Consider the following 20,421-nt stretch of genomic DNA (forward strand, 5'->3'; position numbering starts at 1 on the left):
TCATTTGGGGGGGGTTTTGTACTGCCCTGTCATTTTACCACCTCAAGAAATGAGAGGCAGTCATAAAATAAAAGCTGTGTAAATTCCAGAAAATGTACCCTAGTTTGTAGACGCTATAACTTTTGCGAAAACCAATAAATATACACTTATTGCGATTTTAGTAAAAAAAAAAAAAAAAAAAAAAAGACATGTGGCTGAATAAATTTTGGCCTAAATGTTTGACTATAATTATTTAGTTAATTCAATATTTTTTACTTTTTGTTATAAGAAAAATCGTTTTTTTTTTCAAAATTTACGGTCTTTTTCCGTTTATTTTGCAAAAAATTAAAATTGCAGAGGCAATCAAATACCATCAAAAGAAAGCTCTATTTGTGGGAAGAAAAGGACGCAGATTCAGTTTCGGTACAACATTGCATGACCGTGCAATTACCAGGTAAAGCAGCGCAGTGCCAAATTGTAAAAACACCTTTGGTCCTTTGGCTGCATATTGGTCCGGGGCTGAAGTGGTTAACCACTTTAGCCCCGGACCATATTGCTAGTCAAAGACCAGAGCACTTTTTGCGATTCGGCACTGCGTCGCTTTAACTGACAATTGCGTGGTCGTGCGACTTGGCTCCCAAATAAAATTGGCGTCCTTTTTTTCCTACAAATAGAGCTTTCTTTTTGTGGTATTTATTTGATCACCTCTGCGGTTTTTAGTTTTTGGGCTATAAACAAAAATAGAGCGACAATTTTGAAAAAAAAAAATTTTTTTACTTTTTGCTATAATAAATATCCCCCAAAAATATATAAAAAAAAATATTTTTTTCCTCAGTTTAGGCTGATACGTATTCTTCTACATATTTTTTGTAAAAAAAAATGACAATAAGCGTTTATTGATTGGTTTGCGCAAAAGTTATAGCGTTTACAAAATAGGGGGTATTTTTATGGCATTTGTATAATTTTTTTTTTTTACTAGTAATGGCGGTGATCAGCAATTTTTTTCGGTACTGCGAGATTATGGAGGACACTTCGGACACTTTTGACACATTTTTGGGACCATTGGCATTTTTATAGCGATCAGTGCTATAAAAATGCATTGGATTACTATAAAAATGCCACGGGCAGGGAAGGGGTTAACACTAGGGGGCGGGGAAGGGGTTAATTATGTTCCCTGGGTGTGTTCTAACTGTAGGGGGGGTGGACTCACTAGGGGAAATGACTGATCGCTGTTCATACATTGTCAGGCATTTCTCTCTCTGAAACGAGCGATCGCGGGTGCCCGGCGGCGAACAAGCGGGGGCGCACGTGCACGCCTCTGGCGGCGCGCACCCCCCCCATTGGCTGCTCGGCGAGATGACGTATAGCTACGTGATCTCTCCCAGCAGAGCCGATCTGCCACCGTATAACTGCAGCGGCTGGTCAGCAAGCAGTTAAAAAAAAAAAAAAAAAAAAAAAAAAAAGACTTCCTTCAAAAAAAATAATTCATTTCAAGAATCCAAGATTTTCTAATTGTTAGTGGGGTCAAATCAATGTTAGTTTTTTTACCACAGTGACGGGGAAAATAGGAGCAGAATAGAAAACTTCTTGGTCAAAGGAATTTTCAGACGGTGTATGTGGTTTTTGTTCAGAAATGACATCCATTTTCAAACAACATTCTTTCATTCAGCAAATGTACAAATCTCTTTCGTATGAATATTCTTATCCAAAAATCCAGGGCTGTGGAGTCGGTAGATAAATGTTCCGACTCCGACTCCTCAGTTTTATGTACTTCCGACTCCGACTCCCCGACTCCGACTCCTCTGTATTAATATGCAAATGTATTTTATACATTCCTTGAGGGAAAGAAACACAACCTACCACAGGACTATAGGCTGGGAAGCCAACAGTCTACTGTATTGCTCAGTTTAAGCAAAAGACAAACGCAATGAAAACAACGTTTTATAAAAAAAAAAAAAATATTAATCAATCAAGTGGCTGGATAGTAGCAGCAGGCATAAACATCAGGAACAGGATCTTTACCAGTTCAAAAATACAAACCACATTATTTGGTTGTTTTAGAACAAAAACAAAGCTTATCTATAATGAACCAAAAACAAAATCTGTAAAACCTAGAAATGGTTTATATTAATCTTGAAATGTAGTTGTAGGCTTAGCAAATGCAAATCAATTCAATGTAGAGTTCTAAGGAAGAGAATTGCCTCTGCCAGATCCTCTTTCATAGAGGCTCTTAAGTCAGACTTTATTATTTTTAGGGCTGAAAATAATCTTTCGACACTGACTTGGGTGGGTGGCATTGCAGTAACTATTCTGGCCACATCACTAACGATCTCTGGATAAACAAGGATGGCTTCTTCAACAGTAAGTTTTGATGAGCGATCATACTTTTCAACTTCTTTTAGTGCTTTATAAAACTCCTGTTGGAATTTTTTTATTTGGACACTTACTGGTTCTCTAATTCTTCGTTTGAAGAAGATGATCCGGAGTTACCACTATTGCTTAAAAGAACTTCATCCCTGCATGCATTGGTCTTTATTCTTACAGTAGAGAAGTCATTAATTATAACTTTTTGTGAATTGGGACATTTAAACTTGCTTTTTTTTTTTTTTTTTTTATTCCAATCTAAATTTAGTAGGAGTCGGAGTCGGTGCATTGTTTGCCGACTCCGACTCCAGGTACCCAAAATTTCCCCCGACTCCGACTTCTCGATTCCGACTCCGACTCCACAGCCCTGCAAAAATCGATACGTGTATTGCCAGCACTAGGGATCGCTTCACACCTATGCAGTTTGCTTTTGATCCATTTTTTGCACACGCGATTTGCATTTTATTTTATTTATTTTTTGCTTTTTGGGGGGGGGGGGGGCTAATTTGTTGGGCTGATTAAAAAAGCAAATTGCGGCAAAAACGAACTACATGCTTCTCCATTGAAATCTATTGAACCAAAAAAAGCACAGTTTTGCGTTGAAAAAAGTCCTTGACCCTTTCCAAATTCACAGCGGCTGAAATAAGCATAGATGTGAACGTGTCTCCATAGGAAACCATGTTTAACCCCTTGCCACCCAGGCCAATTCTGACATTTCTCTCCTATATGTAAAAATCTTATTTTTTTTTGCTAGAACATTGCATAGAACTCCCAAACAGTATATATATTTTTTAACAAAGACCCTAGAGAATACAATGGTCATCGTTGCAACTTTTTATCTCGCACAGTAATTGCGCAGCAATTTTTTAAACGCGTTTTTTTTTTTTTGGAAAAAAACGTTTTATGCTTAAAAAAAAAAACAGTAACGTTAGACCAATTTTTTTTGCATACTGTGAAAGATGAAGTTACGCTGAGTAAATAGATACCTAACGTCCCCATAGGCGACGCTTTAAATTTTTTTTACTGACCAATGTTCGCAGCGATACTTCACATGTGTGGTTTGAACACTGTTTTCATACGTGGGCGGGACTTATGTATAATTTTACTTTTTTTTTTACACTTTAAAAAAAATAAAAGTAAATTTTTGATCACTTTTATTCCTATTACAAGGAAGGTATAGGAATATGGCATTACGGTCTTCTTTACAGTGAGATGTGTGGTCAATAAGACCCCACATCTCACCTCTAGGCTGGGAAGCCTGAAATAAAAAAACAAAAGGTCTTGGCTTCCCGCGCTATTTGTTTGAATGAAGAGGCCGGGCATGACATCATAATATCATGCCTGGCCTCCGAACGATCATAGAGACTCCGGTGACCATCTGGTCTGCCGGAAATCTTTATGGTAAACATCCTGGGCGGCGGATCCTGTCTCTGACTCACCGCTGGAAGCGGTTCAACCCTCGCCATCATGGGCAAGACCAAAGAGCTGTCAAAGGATGCCAGACAAGATTGTAGATCTGCACCAAGCTAGAATGGGCTACAAGACCATCAGCAAGAAGCTTGGTGAGAAGGAGACAACTGTTCGAGTGATTATTCACAAATGGAAGAAATACAAAATGACCATCAATCGCCCTCAGTTTGCAGCTCAATGCAAGATTTCGCCTCATGGGGTAAGGATGATCATAGAACTACAGGGGAGGAGCTTGTGAATGATCTCAAGGCAGTTGGGACCACAGTCACCAAACAAACCATTGGTAACACAATATGCTACCTTGGATTAAATGCAAGGTCCAATCCTCAAGAAGATACATGTACATGCCAGTCTGAGGTTTTCCAATGAACCTCTTAATGATTCAGAGAAGGATTGGGATAAAGTGCTGTTTTCAGATGAGACCAAAATTTAGCACTTTGGCATCAATTTGACTCGCTGTGTTTGGAGGAAGAAACATGCTGACTATGGCCCTTAGAACACCATTCCTACAGTCAAGCACAGAGGTGGAAACATGGGGCCAGATTCACAGAATAGATACGACGGCGTATCTCCTGATACACCGTCGTATCTCTTGTCCTATCTATGCGGCTGATTCATAGAATCATTTCCGCATAGATAGCCCTAAGATCCGACAGGTGTAATTGACTTACACCGTCGGATCTTAGGATGCAATACTTCGGCCGCCGCTGGGGGGATTTCACGTCGTATTCCAGCGTCGGGTATGCAAATGAGGATTTACGGCGATCTACGAAGGTTTTCGCGTTCGTTACGTCGTCGCTAGTAATTTTTTCCCGTCGCAAAGTTACACCTGCTTTAACATGGCTTAAAGCGGAAGTAAACCCATCGATGTAACACTTAAAAAAAATGTTAAAATTCCCGGCATGCCGGGAATGCTAACTGCACATTGGTTGTGCTCTCAACCAAACTGTCAAACCATCCAATGGCTGGTGTCATAACTGATCACATGTGCAGCTTCATGGCAGTTGAAGATTGAACAAAGGCCAAGATGGCAGCTTCCTTGGCTGAAAAAGATAGGAGGGTTTACAACCGCTTTAACTTTAGTCGAGCCATGTTAAAGTATGGCCGTCGTTCCCGGGTCGAATTTCAATTTTTTTTTTTGTTTTGGCGTAAGACGTCCGGGAATACGAATGGACGCTACGCATGTCGCCGTTATAAAAAATTACGTCACATCGCGCAAAGCACAGCGGGAATTTCTAAACTGAGCATGCGCATTACGTCCGGCGCGGGAGCGCGCCTAATTTAAATGGTAAACGCCCCATTTGAATTGGGCGGGCTTGCGCCGGACGTGTTTACGATACACCGCCGCAAGTTTGCAGGTAAGTGCTTTGTGGATCAGGCACTTACACTGAAAACTTGCGGCGGTGTAACGTAAACGGGTTACGTTGCGCCGCCGCAATTGTACGAGAATCTGGCTTTAGGACTGTTTCTTGACTTTGCCGCATTGATAGGCAAATAGAAGGGGCCATGTATTGTAAAATCTTGGATGAGAACCTTCTTCCCCAGAACACTGAAGATGGGTCTTCCAGCATGACAATGACCCAAAACATACCGGCAAGGCAACAAAGGAGTGGCTCAAGAAGAAGCACATTAAGGTCATGGAGTGGCCTAGCCAGTCTCCAAACCTTAACCGCTTCCAGCCCAAGGAAGTCATATGACGTCTTTGACTTTCAGTGGGGATATCTGAATGATGCCTGCAACAGCACCAATTCTGTGCACCGCAAGAACAATCATAGCGGCAGTTAAGCCGCTTGATTGTTCTTACAGGCGGCTGGCTGGAGGGGACATCTTCTAGACCCCACATCTATTTATACAGAGGACCTGTCGCGCACCATACCTATTACAAGGGATGTTTACATCCCTTGTAATAGGAATAAAAGTGATCAATTTTTTTTTAAGCGTGTAAAAATAAAAAAATTTAAGTAAATAAACAAAAAATAAAAACCTTTCCAGCGCCCCTGTCTCTGTGTGCTCGCGCACAGAAGTGAACACACACGTAAGTGTGTAAACATATGTAAACACTGTTCAAATCACACATGTGAGGTATCGCCATGTGTGTTAGAGCAGAAGCAACAATTCTAGCACTAGACCTCCTCTAACTCTAAACTGGTAACCTGTAAAAAAATCGAAAGTGTCGACATATGGAGATTTTCAAGTACAAAAGTTTGGCGCCGTTCCACAAGTGTGCGCAATTTTAAAGCGTGACATGGTGGGTATCTATTTACTCAGCGTAACATTGTCTTTCACATTATACAAAAAAAAATGGGCTAACTTTACGGTTTTATTAATTTTTTTATTCTTGGAACAGGCCCCCCCCCAAAAAAACATGTTTGAAAAATTGTTGCGCAAATACCGTGTGACATAAAAGTTGCAAAGACCGCCAATTTATTCCCTAGGGTGTCTGCTAAAAAGCATAAAATGTTTGGGAGTTCTGAGTAATTTTCTAGCAAAAAAGTTTTACATGTAGGAGAGGAGTGCCAGAATAGGCCTGGTATGGAAGTGGTTAATCCAATTGAAAATTTATGGGGGGAGCTGAAACTTTGAGTTGCCAAGTGACAGCCAAAAAAACTTAAAGGGGTTGTAAAGGTACACGTTTTTTCACCTTAATGTATTCTAATACTCTTTATAGTGTACTTCCACTGTGATTGATGGATGGATTGATTTTTTTGGTAGTTACAAAAATTCAAAATTTTACAACTGTCATGGCAACCGGAAACAAAAGGGAAAGCTTTTAATCAGGGCAAGTGTTCTGGTGAGTTCAGAAGTGACTTTCTCTTCCTGTCCTGTTTCCAAGACAGAAATTAAAGTCGGATCTCTCCAATGGGACACATACTGGAGGTGGTATCACACTGCCCTATGCCATCCAAAAAAAGTTTCCTATTACTTTTTGTGTTATTTTGAATGGAAAAAAAAGTAGCAACACAATGTACTGGTGTGTTAAATGTGTGTGTGTGTGTGTGCACAAGCTGCATCCCATAGGTGTGAATAGGCCTTCATAAATTCATATAGAATGTAAAATGTACAATTTTAATTGTAATTTTTGTTCCTGATAATTTATTTTCAGGCACTGATGCTGGAAAACCTCCAGAAACATTCGACTCCTCATACCGGGTACCAGCCAAATTCTCAGGTATGTGTTGTGTGTTGTAGCAGTTTTTTTTTGTTTTTTTTTAACCACTTAAGACCCGGACCATTATGCAGGTAAAGGACCTGGCACCTTTTTGCGATTCGGCACTGCGTTGCTTTAACTGACAATTGCGTGGTCGTGCGACGTGGCTCCCAAACAAAATTGGCGTCCTTTTTTTTCCCACAAATAGAGCTTTCTTTTGGTGGTATTTGATCACCTCTGCGGTTTTTATTTTTTGCGCTATAAACAAAAATAGAGCGACAATTTTGAAAAAAATGCAATACTTTTTGCTATAATAAATATTCCCAAAAAATATATGGGAAAAAAAAAAGGTTTCCTCACTTTAGGCCGATACGTATTCTTCTACATGTTTTTGGTAAAAAAAATCGCAATAAGTGTTTATTGATTAGTTTGTGCAAAAGTAGTAGCGTTTACAAAATAGGGGATAGTTTAATGGCATTTTTATTAATAATAATTTTTTTTTTTACTAGTAATGGCGGCGATCACTGATTTTTTTTTTTTTTTTTCGTGACTGCGACATTATGGCGAACACTTTTGACACATTTTTGGGACCATTGTAATTTTCACAGCGAAAAGTGCTATAAAAATGCACTGATTACTGTGAAAATGGCAGTGAAGGGGTTAACCACTAGGGGGGGCGCTAAGGGGTTAAGTGTGCCCTAAGGGAGTGATTCTTACTGTACGTGTGACGTCACTGATCGTCGTTCCCTATAACAGGGAACAGATGATCAGTGACAAGCCACAGAGAAGAACAGGGAAGGTTTGTTTACATTCACCTCTCCCCGTTCTTCAGCTCATGTGACCCCATCGCGGTACACCGGCAGAGATCGGGTCCCACGGTCACGGAGCTTCGGGTCGCGAGCGCGACCCACGGCTGAGCACTTAAAGGGCAATGTACCTGTACGTGCTTGTGCCCAGCCATGCCATTCTGCCAATGTATATCAGCGTTAGACGGTCCTCAAGTGGTTAAACCCAAGCAGACAAATTTTAATATTACAAGTCAGAACGGTGAGGTAATTGGCTGTAGTGCTGTCAAAGCTTTTTATGTAATTTTTGATGAAAGTGGGGGAAGAGTTCGAGCCTATTCATAATTTCTGTTTCTGCCTGTGTCCCTATTGGGAGATTACCACTTCCTGTCAGGACAGGAAGACATTAGAAAATCCATCCAAGGTGGACACAATACAAATACATTTTTGGTGCAGTTGGGAAAGTAAAAATGGCTAATGTTTTCATTGTTATCTGCATGTTTTCATGCAGGGAGCAGGAAACACTGTGGAAGAGCAGGCAAAAAGACTGTCACGAAAACCTGTCATGCAGTGAGTTCAGTTTTACAGCACCACATCAAGATACTTGCAAAAAGCATATGCATTTTTTTTTTTTAAACACATTTCCTGTGACACCTGCACTCCCCCCAGGAAATAATATATTTCTTGAATGGGATTGCAAGCAGAAACTTTATCTCTTCCTGATGTTATCCACAACTAGGCTGGAGTTAACCCCGGCGTTTTTAAAATATCAATTGTGCTTTTGTGAGAAATGTTAAAATTTTACATATAGCCTTGTGCACTGTCCGTCTACAACTGGCCACATTGGACCATAGAATGCTCACAAAGGCACAGCGCCTACCCATATCACATGGTAACAAATAGAATGAAAATTTGAATAGAAATGAAGATGGTGCCGGAACTGGAAGTCACAAACGCACTTCCGGGGGCTGTTCATTTGCTTAAAGGCAGCACGACGTGATAAACTGAGGACATGCTGCCTGGGGAACAGTCTGCTGAACGCCGGACAGGCACATTTAGCAGGACAACAGCAGCCTATCTCTCTGGCCGATCTCCGCTTGCCTGATGGAGCTTGAGGATGGAGCACCCGCTCGGCTTGAACCAACGGCAGCTTCCGGGTCCCATACTGCCCCCAAGGTAAGCCGTTCTCTGTGGATAGCTTCTATAGCAGGGGACTTTTTTGTATGGGCCTTTTTTGTTTATGGTTCTTGTTTCTGCTTTTTTCTAGGCCAAACCAGTGAAGAAGAAATGTGGGAACTGTAGGGCCAGTCTTTCTGATAGTTATAAGAAACTATTTTGTGAGGATTGTATTCCATCCAGAGCTAGTTCAGAGACTTCCTCTTTTAAAGAGTTAATGTCTTCTATGAAGGAGGTAGTGGCCTCCATTCGGTCCCTTAATGACAGGGTAGCTGGACTAGGGCCTTCCTCGTCTAGATCCATAGCTCAAGAGCCTTCAGCCTCGGCTAGATCCCTTCCTCTGTTAGTGTCTGAGACCATTAGTTCACGCCATGCTTCTGATCTAGAAGAAGGTGAGAATCCGTGTTCTTCTTCTGATGAGGAATCTGCATCAGAGGAAGATACGGGTAGCTCTAAGTATCATTTTCCAGTTAAAGATATTGACAAACTATTAAAGCGGGGGTTCACCCTAAAAAAAAATGTTTTCTTTATCTACCATCCATTCCAGCATACTAGCGTCGGATACAGTATGCCTTTTTTTTTTTTTTGCGCTGTACTTACCGTTTAATCGTCCAGTTTCGTTTTAGACTCCGGCGGGGAAATAGGCGTTCCTATGAAGAGGGGAACATGATTGACGTCCGGCTATGGCGCGTCACGCGTTCCAAAAATAGCCGAAATATGACTCGGATATATACGGCGCCTGCGCAGTCAGCTCCTAGTCTGTGCGCAGGCGCCGTATAGCGCCGTGAAGAGCTGAGTCCTACTCCGGCTATTTTCGGAACGCGTGACGCGCCATAGCCAGACGTCAATCATGTTCCCCTCTTCATAGGAACGCCTACTCCCCGCGGGAGTCTGAAACGAAACTGCAGGATTAAACTGTAAGTACAGCGCAAAAAAAAAAAAAGGCATACTGTAGCTGACGCTAGTATGCTGGATGGGATGGTACATGGTTGTTTTTTAGGGTGAACCTCCGCTTTAAAGTCAATAACATTGAGATGCCACTGCAAGCCCAATCTGTACAGGATAGAATGTATAGGGGCCTACAGGGGCGGAAGTTTTCCGGTACACCAGTTACTTAAGGACATGATTCTTTCTGAGTGGAAAGAGCCTGAAAAAGGGTTGTTCCAGTTTAGAGGGCACAAAAAGGTTTCCTTTTCAGTCTGAGTTTGAGGAGGTTTTCTTTAAGTGTCCTAGATTAGATGCCTATATGTCAAGAGGTCAGATCTTTCCTTTGAGGACTCTGGGGTCCTTAGATATCAAATGGACAGAAAGGCCGACTCGTTGCTTCGTAAGGCCTGGGATGCTTCAGCTTTTTCTTTGGGTCCAGCGGTAGCATCCACCTGTGTGACTAGGAGTTTAGACGTATGGGTTCAGCGTCTGGATGATCTTCTTTCATCCGACACCCCCAAAAAGGAGATTAGGGAATCTCTCCTACTCATTGCTAGGTCGGTGGCTTTTTTAGCTGATGCAGCGGCAGATTTTGTAAAAGCTGTAGCCAGGTCTTCTGCTCTCATTAATTCAGCTAGGCGGGCTATCTGGCTTAAGTCTTGGGAGGGTCACCTTACATCCAAGAATAAGCTCTGCGGCATTCCCTTTTCAGGCAAGCTCTTATTTGGTTCTTCCTTAGTGGAGGTCCTAGTTCGTTCCTCTGAGAAGAGTAAACTGTTCCCTTCTTCCCAAAGGAATAAACCCCAGAACAAGAGGCCTTTTCGCGGCTTCAAAAACAAGGTTAATTTTAAAACCAACAGGCAAAGAAGTGGTCTTTTAACAAAGGCAAGCAAAAAGGGGGACTCTCTTTGCTCATTCAGCCCATTCCAAAAATCCCCAGTGATGCAAGAATAGGGGTAGGGGGAAGGTTGTCCCATTTCGTTAAAGAATGGGCAGAGATTTCCGACAATTCCTTTATTCTTCAACCATTGGAAAGGGGTTACAGGTTGGATTTCAAAAGTCCCCCCCCCCCCCAAGATTTTTTCTTACCCACCTGCCAAGAGACAGCAAGCCATTATGAATCTAATTTCTGTGTGGGAAAAAGACTTGCACGGGTCGCCTGCTGGACTGTATGCAGGAGCTTCTAGAGTACAGCCGGTGTGCAGGCGTAGAATCGGCAGACAGGTGACACCCGTGAGGTGTTGCAGGATTCAGATAATACTGCGACTGGAGCGTAGGTCAGAAGAAAGCCTAGGTCATGAGCCGGGTTGGTATCGGAGCAGACGTGGTCGGGTGGATAGCTGGAGTCGAACACAGGAAGCAAACAGGAGACAGGTCAAGGACAAGCCAGATCGGTAACAGGAGACACAGAAACGGAAACATCACGATCCTAAAACACTGGAGGAGGTGAAGATCAACCAGCAAATGCAGACTTCCTTATATAGGCCCATGTGACCTGCTGGTAGAGATGCTGGGTCCTAAAGCCCTTCTCCTGCCAGAGATGCTGGGTCCTAAAGCCCTTCTCCTGCTGTTGGTTCCCTGACAGGAGGTTCCTTTCGGCTAGATATAAACATGCTACCAAGATTGTCAAACACGTTCTTCCCTGGGACTGTCGTTGGTATTAAATGCTCTTACAAGGGCTCCTTTTGAGCCTTTGCATGAGGCTTGCCTTAAATAAATTTCTTTGAAGATTTCCTTCCTTTTGGCCATTACGTCAGGGAGAAGGATTTCTGATCTACAGTCTCTTTCCTGTAATGACCCCTTCCTGAGGATTCTAGAGGACAGGGTAGTGATTAGGCCTGATCCTTTCTATTTGCCCAAAGTATCTTCGAATTTTCATAGGTCCCAGGAGGTAGTCCTTCCTAGTTTCTGTACCTCTCCCAAGAATGTGGAGGAGAAAAGATTTAGTCTTTTAGATGTGAAGAGATGTCTTCTGCTTTATCTAGAAAAATCCAGCGGTTTTAGGAGTTCCTCCCAACTGTTGGTGTTCAGTGGCCCCAAGAAGAGGTCCAAAGCATCTAAAAGTTCTATTGCTAGGTGGATTAGGGAAGCTATTTGTGAAGCATACAAAGCATCAGGTCGCACCCCTCCTTCTCAAATTAGGGCTCATTCAACGAGATCCATGGCCACGTCATGGGCAGAAAGAGCGGGGGCATCCATGGTAAGAAATTTCTAAAATGCTGTCTGGTCGTCCTCTCATGCATTTGTCAAACATTATAGAGTTCAGATGCTTTCCAGCCAGGACCTCTCCTTTGGTAGGAAAGTGCTTTAGGCTGTCGTCCCTCCCTAAGGTATAGAATCTTGCTTATCCTCTCAAGCAGCTGTCCTGGAAGGTGAGAGGGGAAACCCCCCGTTGGATTTACCGGTAATGGTAATTCCAGGAACCTTTCAGGACAGCGTCTATATTCCCACCCTATTCTGTTTTTTCACTGGTTGACCTTGTTTACCTGGTGGTGGTGTTTTTATATGAGTTTCTGTGTTTTGTTTTTCTCTGCAAAGTGCACTTTTGGTGGAGGTTTACTTGATCTTCTAACAACTGAGGGTCAGAGGAAAGGGAGGGGCCTTTTAAATTGTATCTGATTTGTGTTTCCTGTAGAGGGCGGAGCCAATCATCTCTCGTAGCTGTCCTGGAAGGTTCCTGGAAATACCGTTACCTGTAAGTCTAACAGGGGTTTTCTCATCCCAAAAACATCTCAGGAGTTGGAATCCATAGTGTCATTTACAGAACCTACTAGCAAGAGTTTGTCTTCTCCCCCACTTAAGCTCTTAAATTTTATTCCTTGATCAAAAAGATTGCCAAATCTCTTTGCTGCTATTCAGCAGCTCTTCCCTCAGGATTTCATTACTCCATTTCCAAACAAGGAACGATTTCAGGGTTTCTATTCAAACCTGTTCCGCTCACATGCCTGGGTCTTTTGATACCAGGGTCAGCCCTTGATTTGTGCCTGCATTAGGGTCTTGTGTCTGATGGTAGTCTCATTTTGAGGCAGTGCTGTACACTCAGTTTCACTCCAAACTATTGCACTGCAATATTTCAGCATAAGTCAAACTTGCTTGGTCCTTGGACCACCTCATGCTTCTTACTTGGTATTGTGGATTTCCAACCCAACGCTGGAGTCAGGGAAACCCTTTTCTTCAAAAAACATAGACAGTTCTCATGGCGCATGCCAGCCTATCCTGCTTTTGGAGGAATCCTGGATTTCCTGTCAGTGTAGGGAGTTTGTTGTCACAGGAAGCTCATCTTTCCATCAAGATTGTGGGACTCTGAGCAATTCCGTTGTCCCTTTAATGCTGGCCCTCTCAGCTGTGAGGTCACCTGACCAGAATCTAGTCACAACTCTAAGAAAAACAGACTTGATTATCAATCGTGAGGAGTTATTAAAGGATGAGTGTAGCTCTATTCATCAAAAAGTATAAAAGATAACATGTATCCACACTGCAGTGAAATTATAGTGTGTAAACCCCTTCGGAACCCTGAAATAAGTAAATTTTAAACAGTCATCATATGGTGACCAGTATCAAACATGGTCCGCCTGAAAGGGTGCTTCAAGAGTGTGACCGAAACCAAAACGAAAACAATCCACACCACTCAATTTCTGAGCATCTGACTCTTCAGTAATGCCTCACATTTTCCTGTAGATCTGAAGAACCCTTCAGTATACTTCATAGGAACAAGGAGGTTTTGAGGCCAAAAGCCTCCTTCCCAACCAAGGTGGTTTCCCTCTTCCATCTCAACCAGGACATTGTTATGCCTTTTTCTTTATCATGGTCCTCTCCATCTGAGGTCTCCCTCTGCTATACAAATGTAGAGCATGCTTTCAGAATTTACCTCTCAGCTTCAGCTTCTTTTAGCTGTACATAATCGACCACTAGGAGATGACCCCTGGTTTCTTCCCAACAGGTCCAACCTGCTGTCTCAGGGCCCTCTACTCCATCTTGCTTCTCAGTTACTGACTTTAACAGCATGGTTGTTCAAACCAAGGTCTTAAGGGATGAGAGAGAGAGGAATAGTCAGTCATTCTTTCTTTACTAGAAGCAAGAAACGTCACTTCAAGAAGGATCTATTGTTGTATCTGGAAATCCTGGTGTGAACACAGGCACTTCAAACACAGAGATTACCTCTTGGATACTTGCCTTCCTAGAAACAGAAACCACTGTTTAAACCCATTAGGGAAATCGCCTTAAATTGGAGGTTCCATCAAAAAAACAATTTTGCTTTAAACTGTAGCTTACGACTAAAAAAGAAAAATTGTTTTTTTACTCATCTGGAAATGCCTGTTGCTATGCGGTCTCACGAAATCTGCCTTTGAAACCACCTAGGATTCTGACATCATCTCCCTCTAATGCTCCTGGGAAATGTGTGTCATTTTCCCAGATGCAGTGCGCTGTCCCAATTATCACTCCCCATCCAAGACTTCCAGGAAGTAAGTGCCTGTAGGCTTCACAATGCCCACAAGCAAAATGGCAACGGTGTAGATATAGTTTTATAAACTATTTTTTTTGAATATCTATGCGGATCGGCGCGGATTGTAAAATAGTAAGTGACCAGATTTATATTATAAAAACGCAGGATGAAAGGAAATACATTTAAAAAATGCAAATTGTGGTTGGAACTCCGCTTTAAATGATTTTTCCTTAAAAGTGGTCTTCTTGGTTGCTTTCATGTCTCTCAGATGTGTTTCTGAGCTAGCATCTTTCTTGTAAGGAACCATTCCTCACTTCCTAAGGGTGTATCAGTCTTCCACCTCTAGTGAATGCATAGTCCTTTCTTTTTTGTACCCTGCTTCAAAGCTACCAAAGGAAATCGCTCTCCACTGCCTGGACATAGTTTAAAGCCATACAGTCTACCTCAAAGTGATGGCTTCTGTCAGGAAAGTGCACTCCCTATTCATCCTACCTACAGGACCTTGCAAGGGACATCCTGCTTCCATGTCCACCATCGCTAGAAAGAAAGCTCATTGTCTGAGCTTACACTCTAAAGGATAAAGCTCCTCTAGTGGTGGATGTCTTCTGTGGCTGCAGCTTTCATCATAAAGATTCTTGCGGTAGCACTCTGAAGTTGGGTCTGTTAAACCTTGTTGGGATGGTTAGAAACAGTTATGTTTGCCTAGTTGTTGCCCACCTTTCTCATTTATTGCTTGGGGATGTCCCAGGGTCTGTGAATATTATTTAGTTTGTGTATGATTTAAGATCAATGGAATTTTGATGTTGAAGTACAGTACATGCCACCTGGGTTTCTCTGCATTGCTTGCTACAAAACTGAGAATTCATAGAACTTGGCAGTGTCCAGTCATCTGAAGGCAGCAGCCTTTAAACCATGGTCTATAGATATTTAGCCTGTCCTGTACTGTAAGTTAAGATATGGAGTTTACAGGTAAGCCAATTTGTTTGTGCCAGGTCGTTGCTTTTTTACTTCTTCAGAACTGCCTGGCATACTTTCAGTTTTTTGTTTACTGTGCCTTCTAAAAGCGGAGTTCCACCCAAAAATTGAACTTCCGCTTATCCTCAGGTGTCACATTTGCCACCTTTCAGGGGGGAGGGGGGAGCAGATACCTGTCTAATACAGGTATTTGCTCCCACTTCTAGCAATAGATCACCGCAGAATCTACGCCATATCCGGCCCCTCCTCCGTCCCCCCTACTGTCTTCTGGGAGACATACAGATCACAGAAGACAGCAGGGACCAGTCAGAACTTGCAGCGTGACTCGTGCTTGCACAGTAGGGAACCAGGCTGTGAAGCCGCAAGGCTTCACTTCCTGAATCCCTTACTGAAGATGCCGGTGCCTCTACCCGGAAGCCAAAGGACGAGTCTGCTTCGGGTGAGGACATCGCGGGTGCCCTGGACAGGCAAGTGTCCTTATTTTAAAAGTCAGCAGCTGCAGTATTTGTAGCTGCTGACTTTCAATTTTTTTTTTCCGGCGGAACTCCGCTTTAAACCCTCTGAACCTCCGCTAACTTGTGGTGTAAGCTCTTTGACTTACAGGTGTATTTGTGCATATATCCATTGTGCCTTTTTATATTACTGAGAGGATTCAAGTAGTGTTAAACCCCCAGTGTTTTTTTAGCTTAAAGTGTTGCTAAACCCACAACAGTAAAATCGGTCTGTATATGCATTAAAACATGCGTGTTATACTCACTGTGAAACTTAAGGGGTTAATCCTCTGCATTGTGTATAAAGGCTGTGTGATCCTGTCTTCTCTGATCCTCCTCTTCCTTAACTGACTCCAACCCATCTCTTGATGGAACAGAGCATTAGAAGTCAGGCTGCACACGCTCAGTTTGGTGTGTATTGCTAGAGCGTTGTGTGTGTGTGTGTGTGTGTGTGTGTGTGTGTGTTTTTTTTTTCTTGGCAGAGTGCATGTGATCAGTACAGACAGAGGATCAGGGGAGAATGAAAACTCCCCCTACAAGCTTTAAAGAGGAAGTAAACCCTCTGTTTTTCTTATTTTTTTTTTAAATACACCTGCAAGAGAAAGTTCTAATGAGCTAGTATGCACAGCGTACTAGCTCATTATGTGTCACTTACCTGAGATCGAAGCCCCCCAAAGTCCACCTCGGTCCCGTCCACCGCTGCCGCCATGTCCCCTCGATGCGCATGCGCGACAACACGGCATTAACCCAGTTAATGCCATTCACAAAAATGGCTCCGCTCAGTGCGCCTGTGCCGTTTGTCTACGGCGCCCGTTTCTGTAAAAAATATCTCCTTAACCGTCTAGGTCAAGGAGATAATTTCTTTGCACCTACAGATAAGCCTTAATCTAGGCTTACCTGTAGGTTCAAGTTACAAGAGTGGGTTTACAACCACTTTAAAGCATAGGTTCACACAAAAAGTGAACCTCCGCTTTTTGGATCCCTCCCCACCTCCGGTGACACATTTGGCACCTTTCAGGGGGAGGGGGGTGCAGATACCTGTCTGAGACAGGTATTTGCACCACTTCCGGGTCTGATCCCCGTGGGGAATCCAGCCTGTGACGTCCACATACCCGCTGTCTTCTGGGAAACACTGTTCCCAGGAGAGAGCGGGGGACCAGTGACAGCGCGCCGCGATCCTCGAGCATGCACTGTGGGAATCGGGCAGTGAAGCCGTAAGGCTACAAGGACTGCTGTATACTGCTGATGAGAAAAGGTATTAATCAGTTTATATTCACTAAAATAATCAATATTTCCATGTTCTGTGTACTGTGGGAGACCAGATATAGTGACTGGTAGCTTCTGGGTTTAGTAACAAGTGTTAATAAACCCAGAAGCTGCAGTCACTATATCTATAACCTATAATGAGCACAATATCATTCCCCAGTAAGCTAGTAGTTTCTTAACCTCAGCACTTGCAGATTACAATTTTTAATGCTGCTGGCTCTCGTTGTCTGCAGTGCTTCCCGAACTTCTGCCCTTCATAGGAAAGGGTTGGATAACAGTGCACAGGGCAGTCCAAAGCCAGTCTTTATGCAAGGATGAGTAGGGGAGTGCTTTGCTATCCTAGGCTATGGGGCTGTGTGTTTCTATAATGCAAACAGGGCAGGGGAATACATTTCTAGTCTATGGCCCGGATTCAGAAAGGAGATACGACGCGTATCTCCGGATACACCGTCGTATCTCTGAGTGTGCCTGGTCGTAACTATGCGACTGATTCAGAGAATCAGTTACGCATAGATTTCCCTAAGATCCGACCGGCGTAAGTGTCTTACACCGTTGTATCTTAGGCTGCATATTTACGCTGGCCGCTAGGTGGCGCTTCCGTATAGTTGCGCGATGAATATGCTAATTAGGTAGATACGCCAATTCAGAAACATACGTCCGGCCAGCACATTTTCCTTACGTTGTTTACGTTAGGCTTTTTTCGACGTAAAGTTACCCCTGCTATATGAGGCGTAGCTAATGTTAAGTATGGACGTCGTTCCTGCGTTGAGTTTAGAAAAATTTTACGTAGTTTGCGTAAGTCGTTCGCGAATAGGGCTGTACGTAAGTTACGTTCACGCCTAAAGCAATGGCGACTTGCGGCGTAATTTCGAGCATGCGCACTGGGATTTTTTCACGAACGGCGCATGCGCCGTTCTAAAAATACGTCAAATACGTGGGGTCACAGTGAATTTACATAAAACACGCCCGCATCATCCCCATTTGAATTAGGCGGGCTTACGCCGACACACATACGCTATGCCGCCGTAACTAAGGGCGCAAGTTCTTTCTGCATACGGAACTTGCGCCCTAAGTTACGGCGGAGTACTGTATATGTGATGCGTTACGCCGCGCCGACAGATACTGCAATGTATCTGAATCCGGCCCCATGCATGCAAGGGTGGCTCCATAGGATGCTGCAACAGAAAGGAGCCACCCTGAAACAGGAAACAAGGACAGCTTTCATGGCATCAGCTTAAATTGAAACATAGGCAAGTATTAGAAGATAAAGAAGCTGCATACTGAGGTCTTTGATGTTGTGCTTAGCGATCGTTATGAGCAGAGGAAACATCCTTTTAGAGTAGTTCACTCCAATGGAAGATCCAGCCTTTTTGTATAACTTGATGATCTCGTCTGTAAATTTCCAATATGATGCAAAGACCTGTCAGAATGAATAGATAAGTGCTCAAATAAAGTTTCATATAACTGCATGATTTTATTAATATATGTTGTCAACTTTGGATGCCTTGACCATTATCATGCAGATAAAATGATTGTGTAATTATGTTGCCCTACAGATGGGGGAGGAAATGGGACAAAACAGCTTTATAAAGCAGTACCTAGAAAAGCAGCAGGAACTGCTACGACAGCGGCTGCAGAAAGAAGCACGAGAGGCACAAGAAATCGAAGGTATAGTTTGAGTATTTGTGAAAGAACCTTGCATCTGTCTAAAATTACACAGCATTAAGGGTCCATTGAAAATCACGTAAAACCTTTCACATGCACGATCCAGTGCCCGAACAAGTTCCTCTGTGGCTAATTTTGACTTGAGGGGAAAAAAGGATTGTAGATGTGGCGCTGTTCCTCTTAGAAAAAACTGTACCTTATGGTGATGTTTAAAATAAAGTGACAAGTGCTGTGAACCACTAGGTGAAAAAATATATATGTAAATAAAAAATAAAATGAAATAAATTTGTCAACCTTGGTCTAATAAATTAAGTGGTGTATTTGTGTTGCACCCTCTGCAGGGTGCACAAAGACTAAGGGCCTGATTCCCAAAAGAGATACGCAGACTTAACTGCTGTTCAGTCTGTGCCTAACTTTGGAAACGATTCTCAAAAGGCTTTTTCCAAAGTTAGGCAGAAAATCTGACATGTGTAAGACACTTACACGGTCAGATCTTAGGATGCAGCACCGCATCCGCCACTGGGGGCATTTCTCATTGAAATGCAGCTTTGAGTATGCAAATGAGGACTTAAGCAGATTCTCAAAGCATTTCATCATTGTGATTTCTGCGTAAGTTCCGAATTTGCTTGCGCAAAACTAGGGCTGGTTTTACAATGTGTAAAGTTAGTCACACCTTGTAAAGGCCCATTCAAGCGACGGCATTTGGTATGCATTCCTGAGGGAGAACTCCACGGCAATTTTAAATTCAAAACCGGCATGGGTTCCCCCCCAGGAGCATACCAGGCCCTTAGGTCTGGTATGGGTTGTAAGGAGACCCCCCCTACACCGAAAAAATCGACGTAGGGGGTCCCCCTTCAATCCATACCAGACCCGTATCCAAAGCACGCTACCCCGGCCCGGTCAGTAAGGGAGTGGGGACGAGCGAGCGCCCCCCCCCCCTCCTGAGCCGTGGCCAGGCCGCATGCCCTCAACATGGGGGGGTTGGGTGCTCTGGGGCAGGGGGGGCGCACTGCGGGCCCCCCCACCCCAGAGCACCCTGTCCCCATGTTGATGAGGACAGGACCTCTTCCCGACAACCCTTGCCGTTGGTTGTCGGGGTCTGCGGGCGGGGGCTTATCGGAATCTGGGAGTCCCCTCAAATAAGGGGCCCCCAGATACCGGCCCCCCACCCTAAGTGAATGGATATGGGGTACATCGTACCCCTATCCATTCACCTGGAGGCAAAAAGTAAAAGTTAGTAAACAACACAACACAAGGGTTTTTTTAAATAATTTATTATTCTGCTCCGGAGGCCCCCCTGTCTTCTTTATTAGCTCTATTACCAGGGGGTCTTCTTCTTCCACTCTCCGGGGGTCCTATCTTCCACTCTCCGGGGGTCTTCTTCCACTCTCCGGGGGGGGGTTTCTTCTTCCGCTCTCGGGGGGGGGCTTCTCCGCTCTCCGGGGTCTTCATCTCTCTTCGCCGCACTCGCTGTTGACTCGGCGAACCCTGGTTCTTCTGCAGCTGTCCGGTGCCCTTCTTCTTCAGCGCTGGCTGCCTGCTATCTTTGTGTGTTAGCTCAATTAGTAACAGGCAGCCGGCGCGGTCTTCTGTGACGTCACCTTCTTCTCTTCTGTTCTTCTCCCCTCTTCCGATGTTGCCCTCGTCGCCTCTTGTCACTGTAATGATGGAAGCGCGCCCTTGCATCCCATTTATATAGGCATCACTGTCCCATCATGCTCCGGTAGGTAC

General features: G+C 43.6%; 1 protein-coding gene across 1 annotated transcript in view; it reads left to right on the forward strand.

The window, feature by feature from the left end:
• The window catches only part of ACIN1 (apoptotic chromatin condensation inducer 1), a 127,187-nt gene that overhangs the window by 21,179 nt on the left and 85,587 nt on the right, over positions 1 to 20,421 (forward strand). Inside the window, 2 exon segments of the mRNA XM_040322561.1 lie at positions 6,917 to 6,982; positions 18,582 to 18,693. Coding sequence (XP_040178495.1) covers positions 6,917 to 6,982; positions 18,582 to 18,693 — 178 coding nt within the window.

The sequence above is a fragment of the Rana temporaria genome, chromosome 1 (assembly GCF_905171775.1).
Source record: "Rana temporaria chromosome 1, aRanTem1.1, whole genome shotgun sequence".
NCBI lineage: Eukaryota > Metazoa > Chordata > Amphibia > Anura > Ranidae > Rana > Rana temporaria.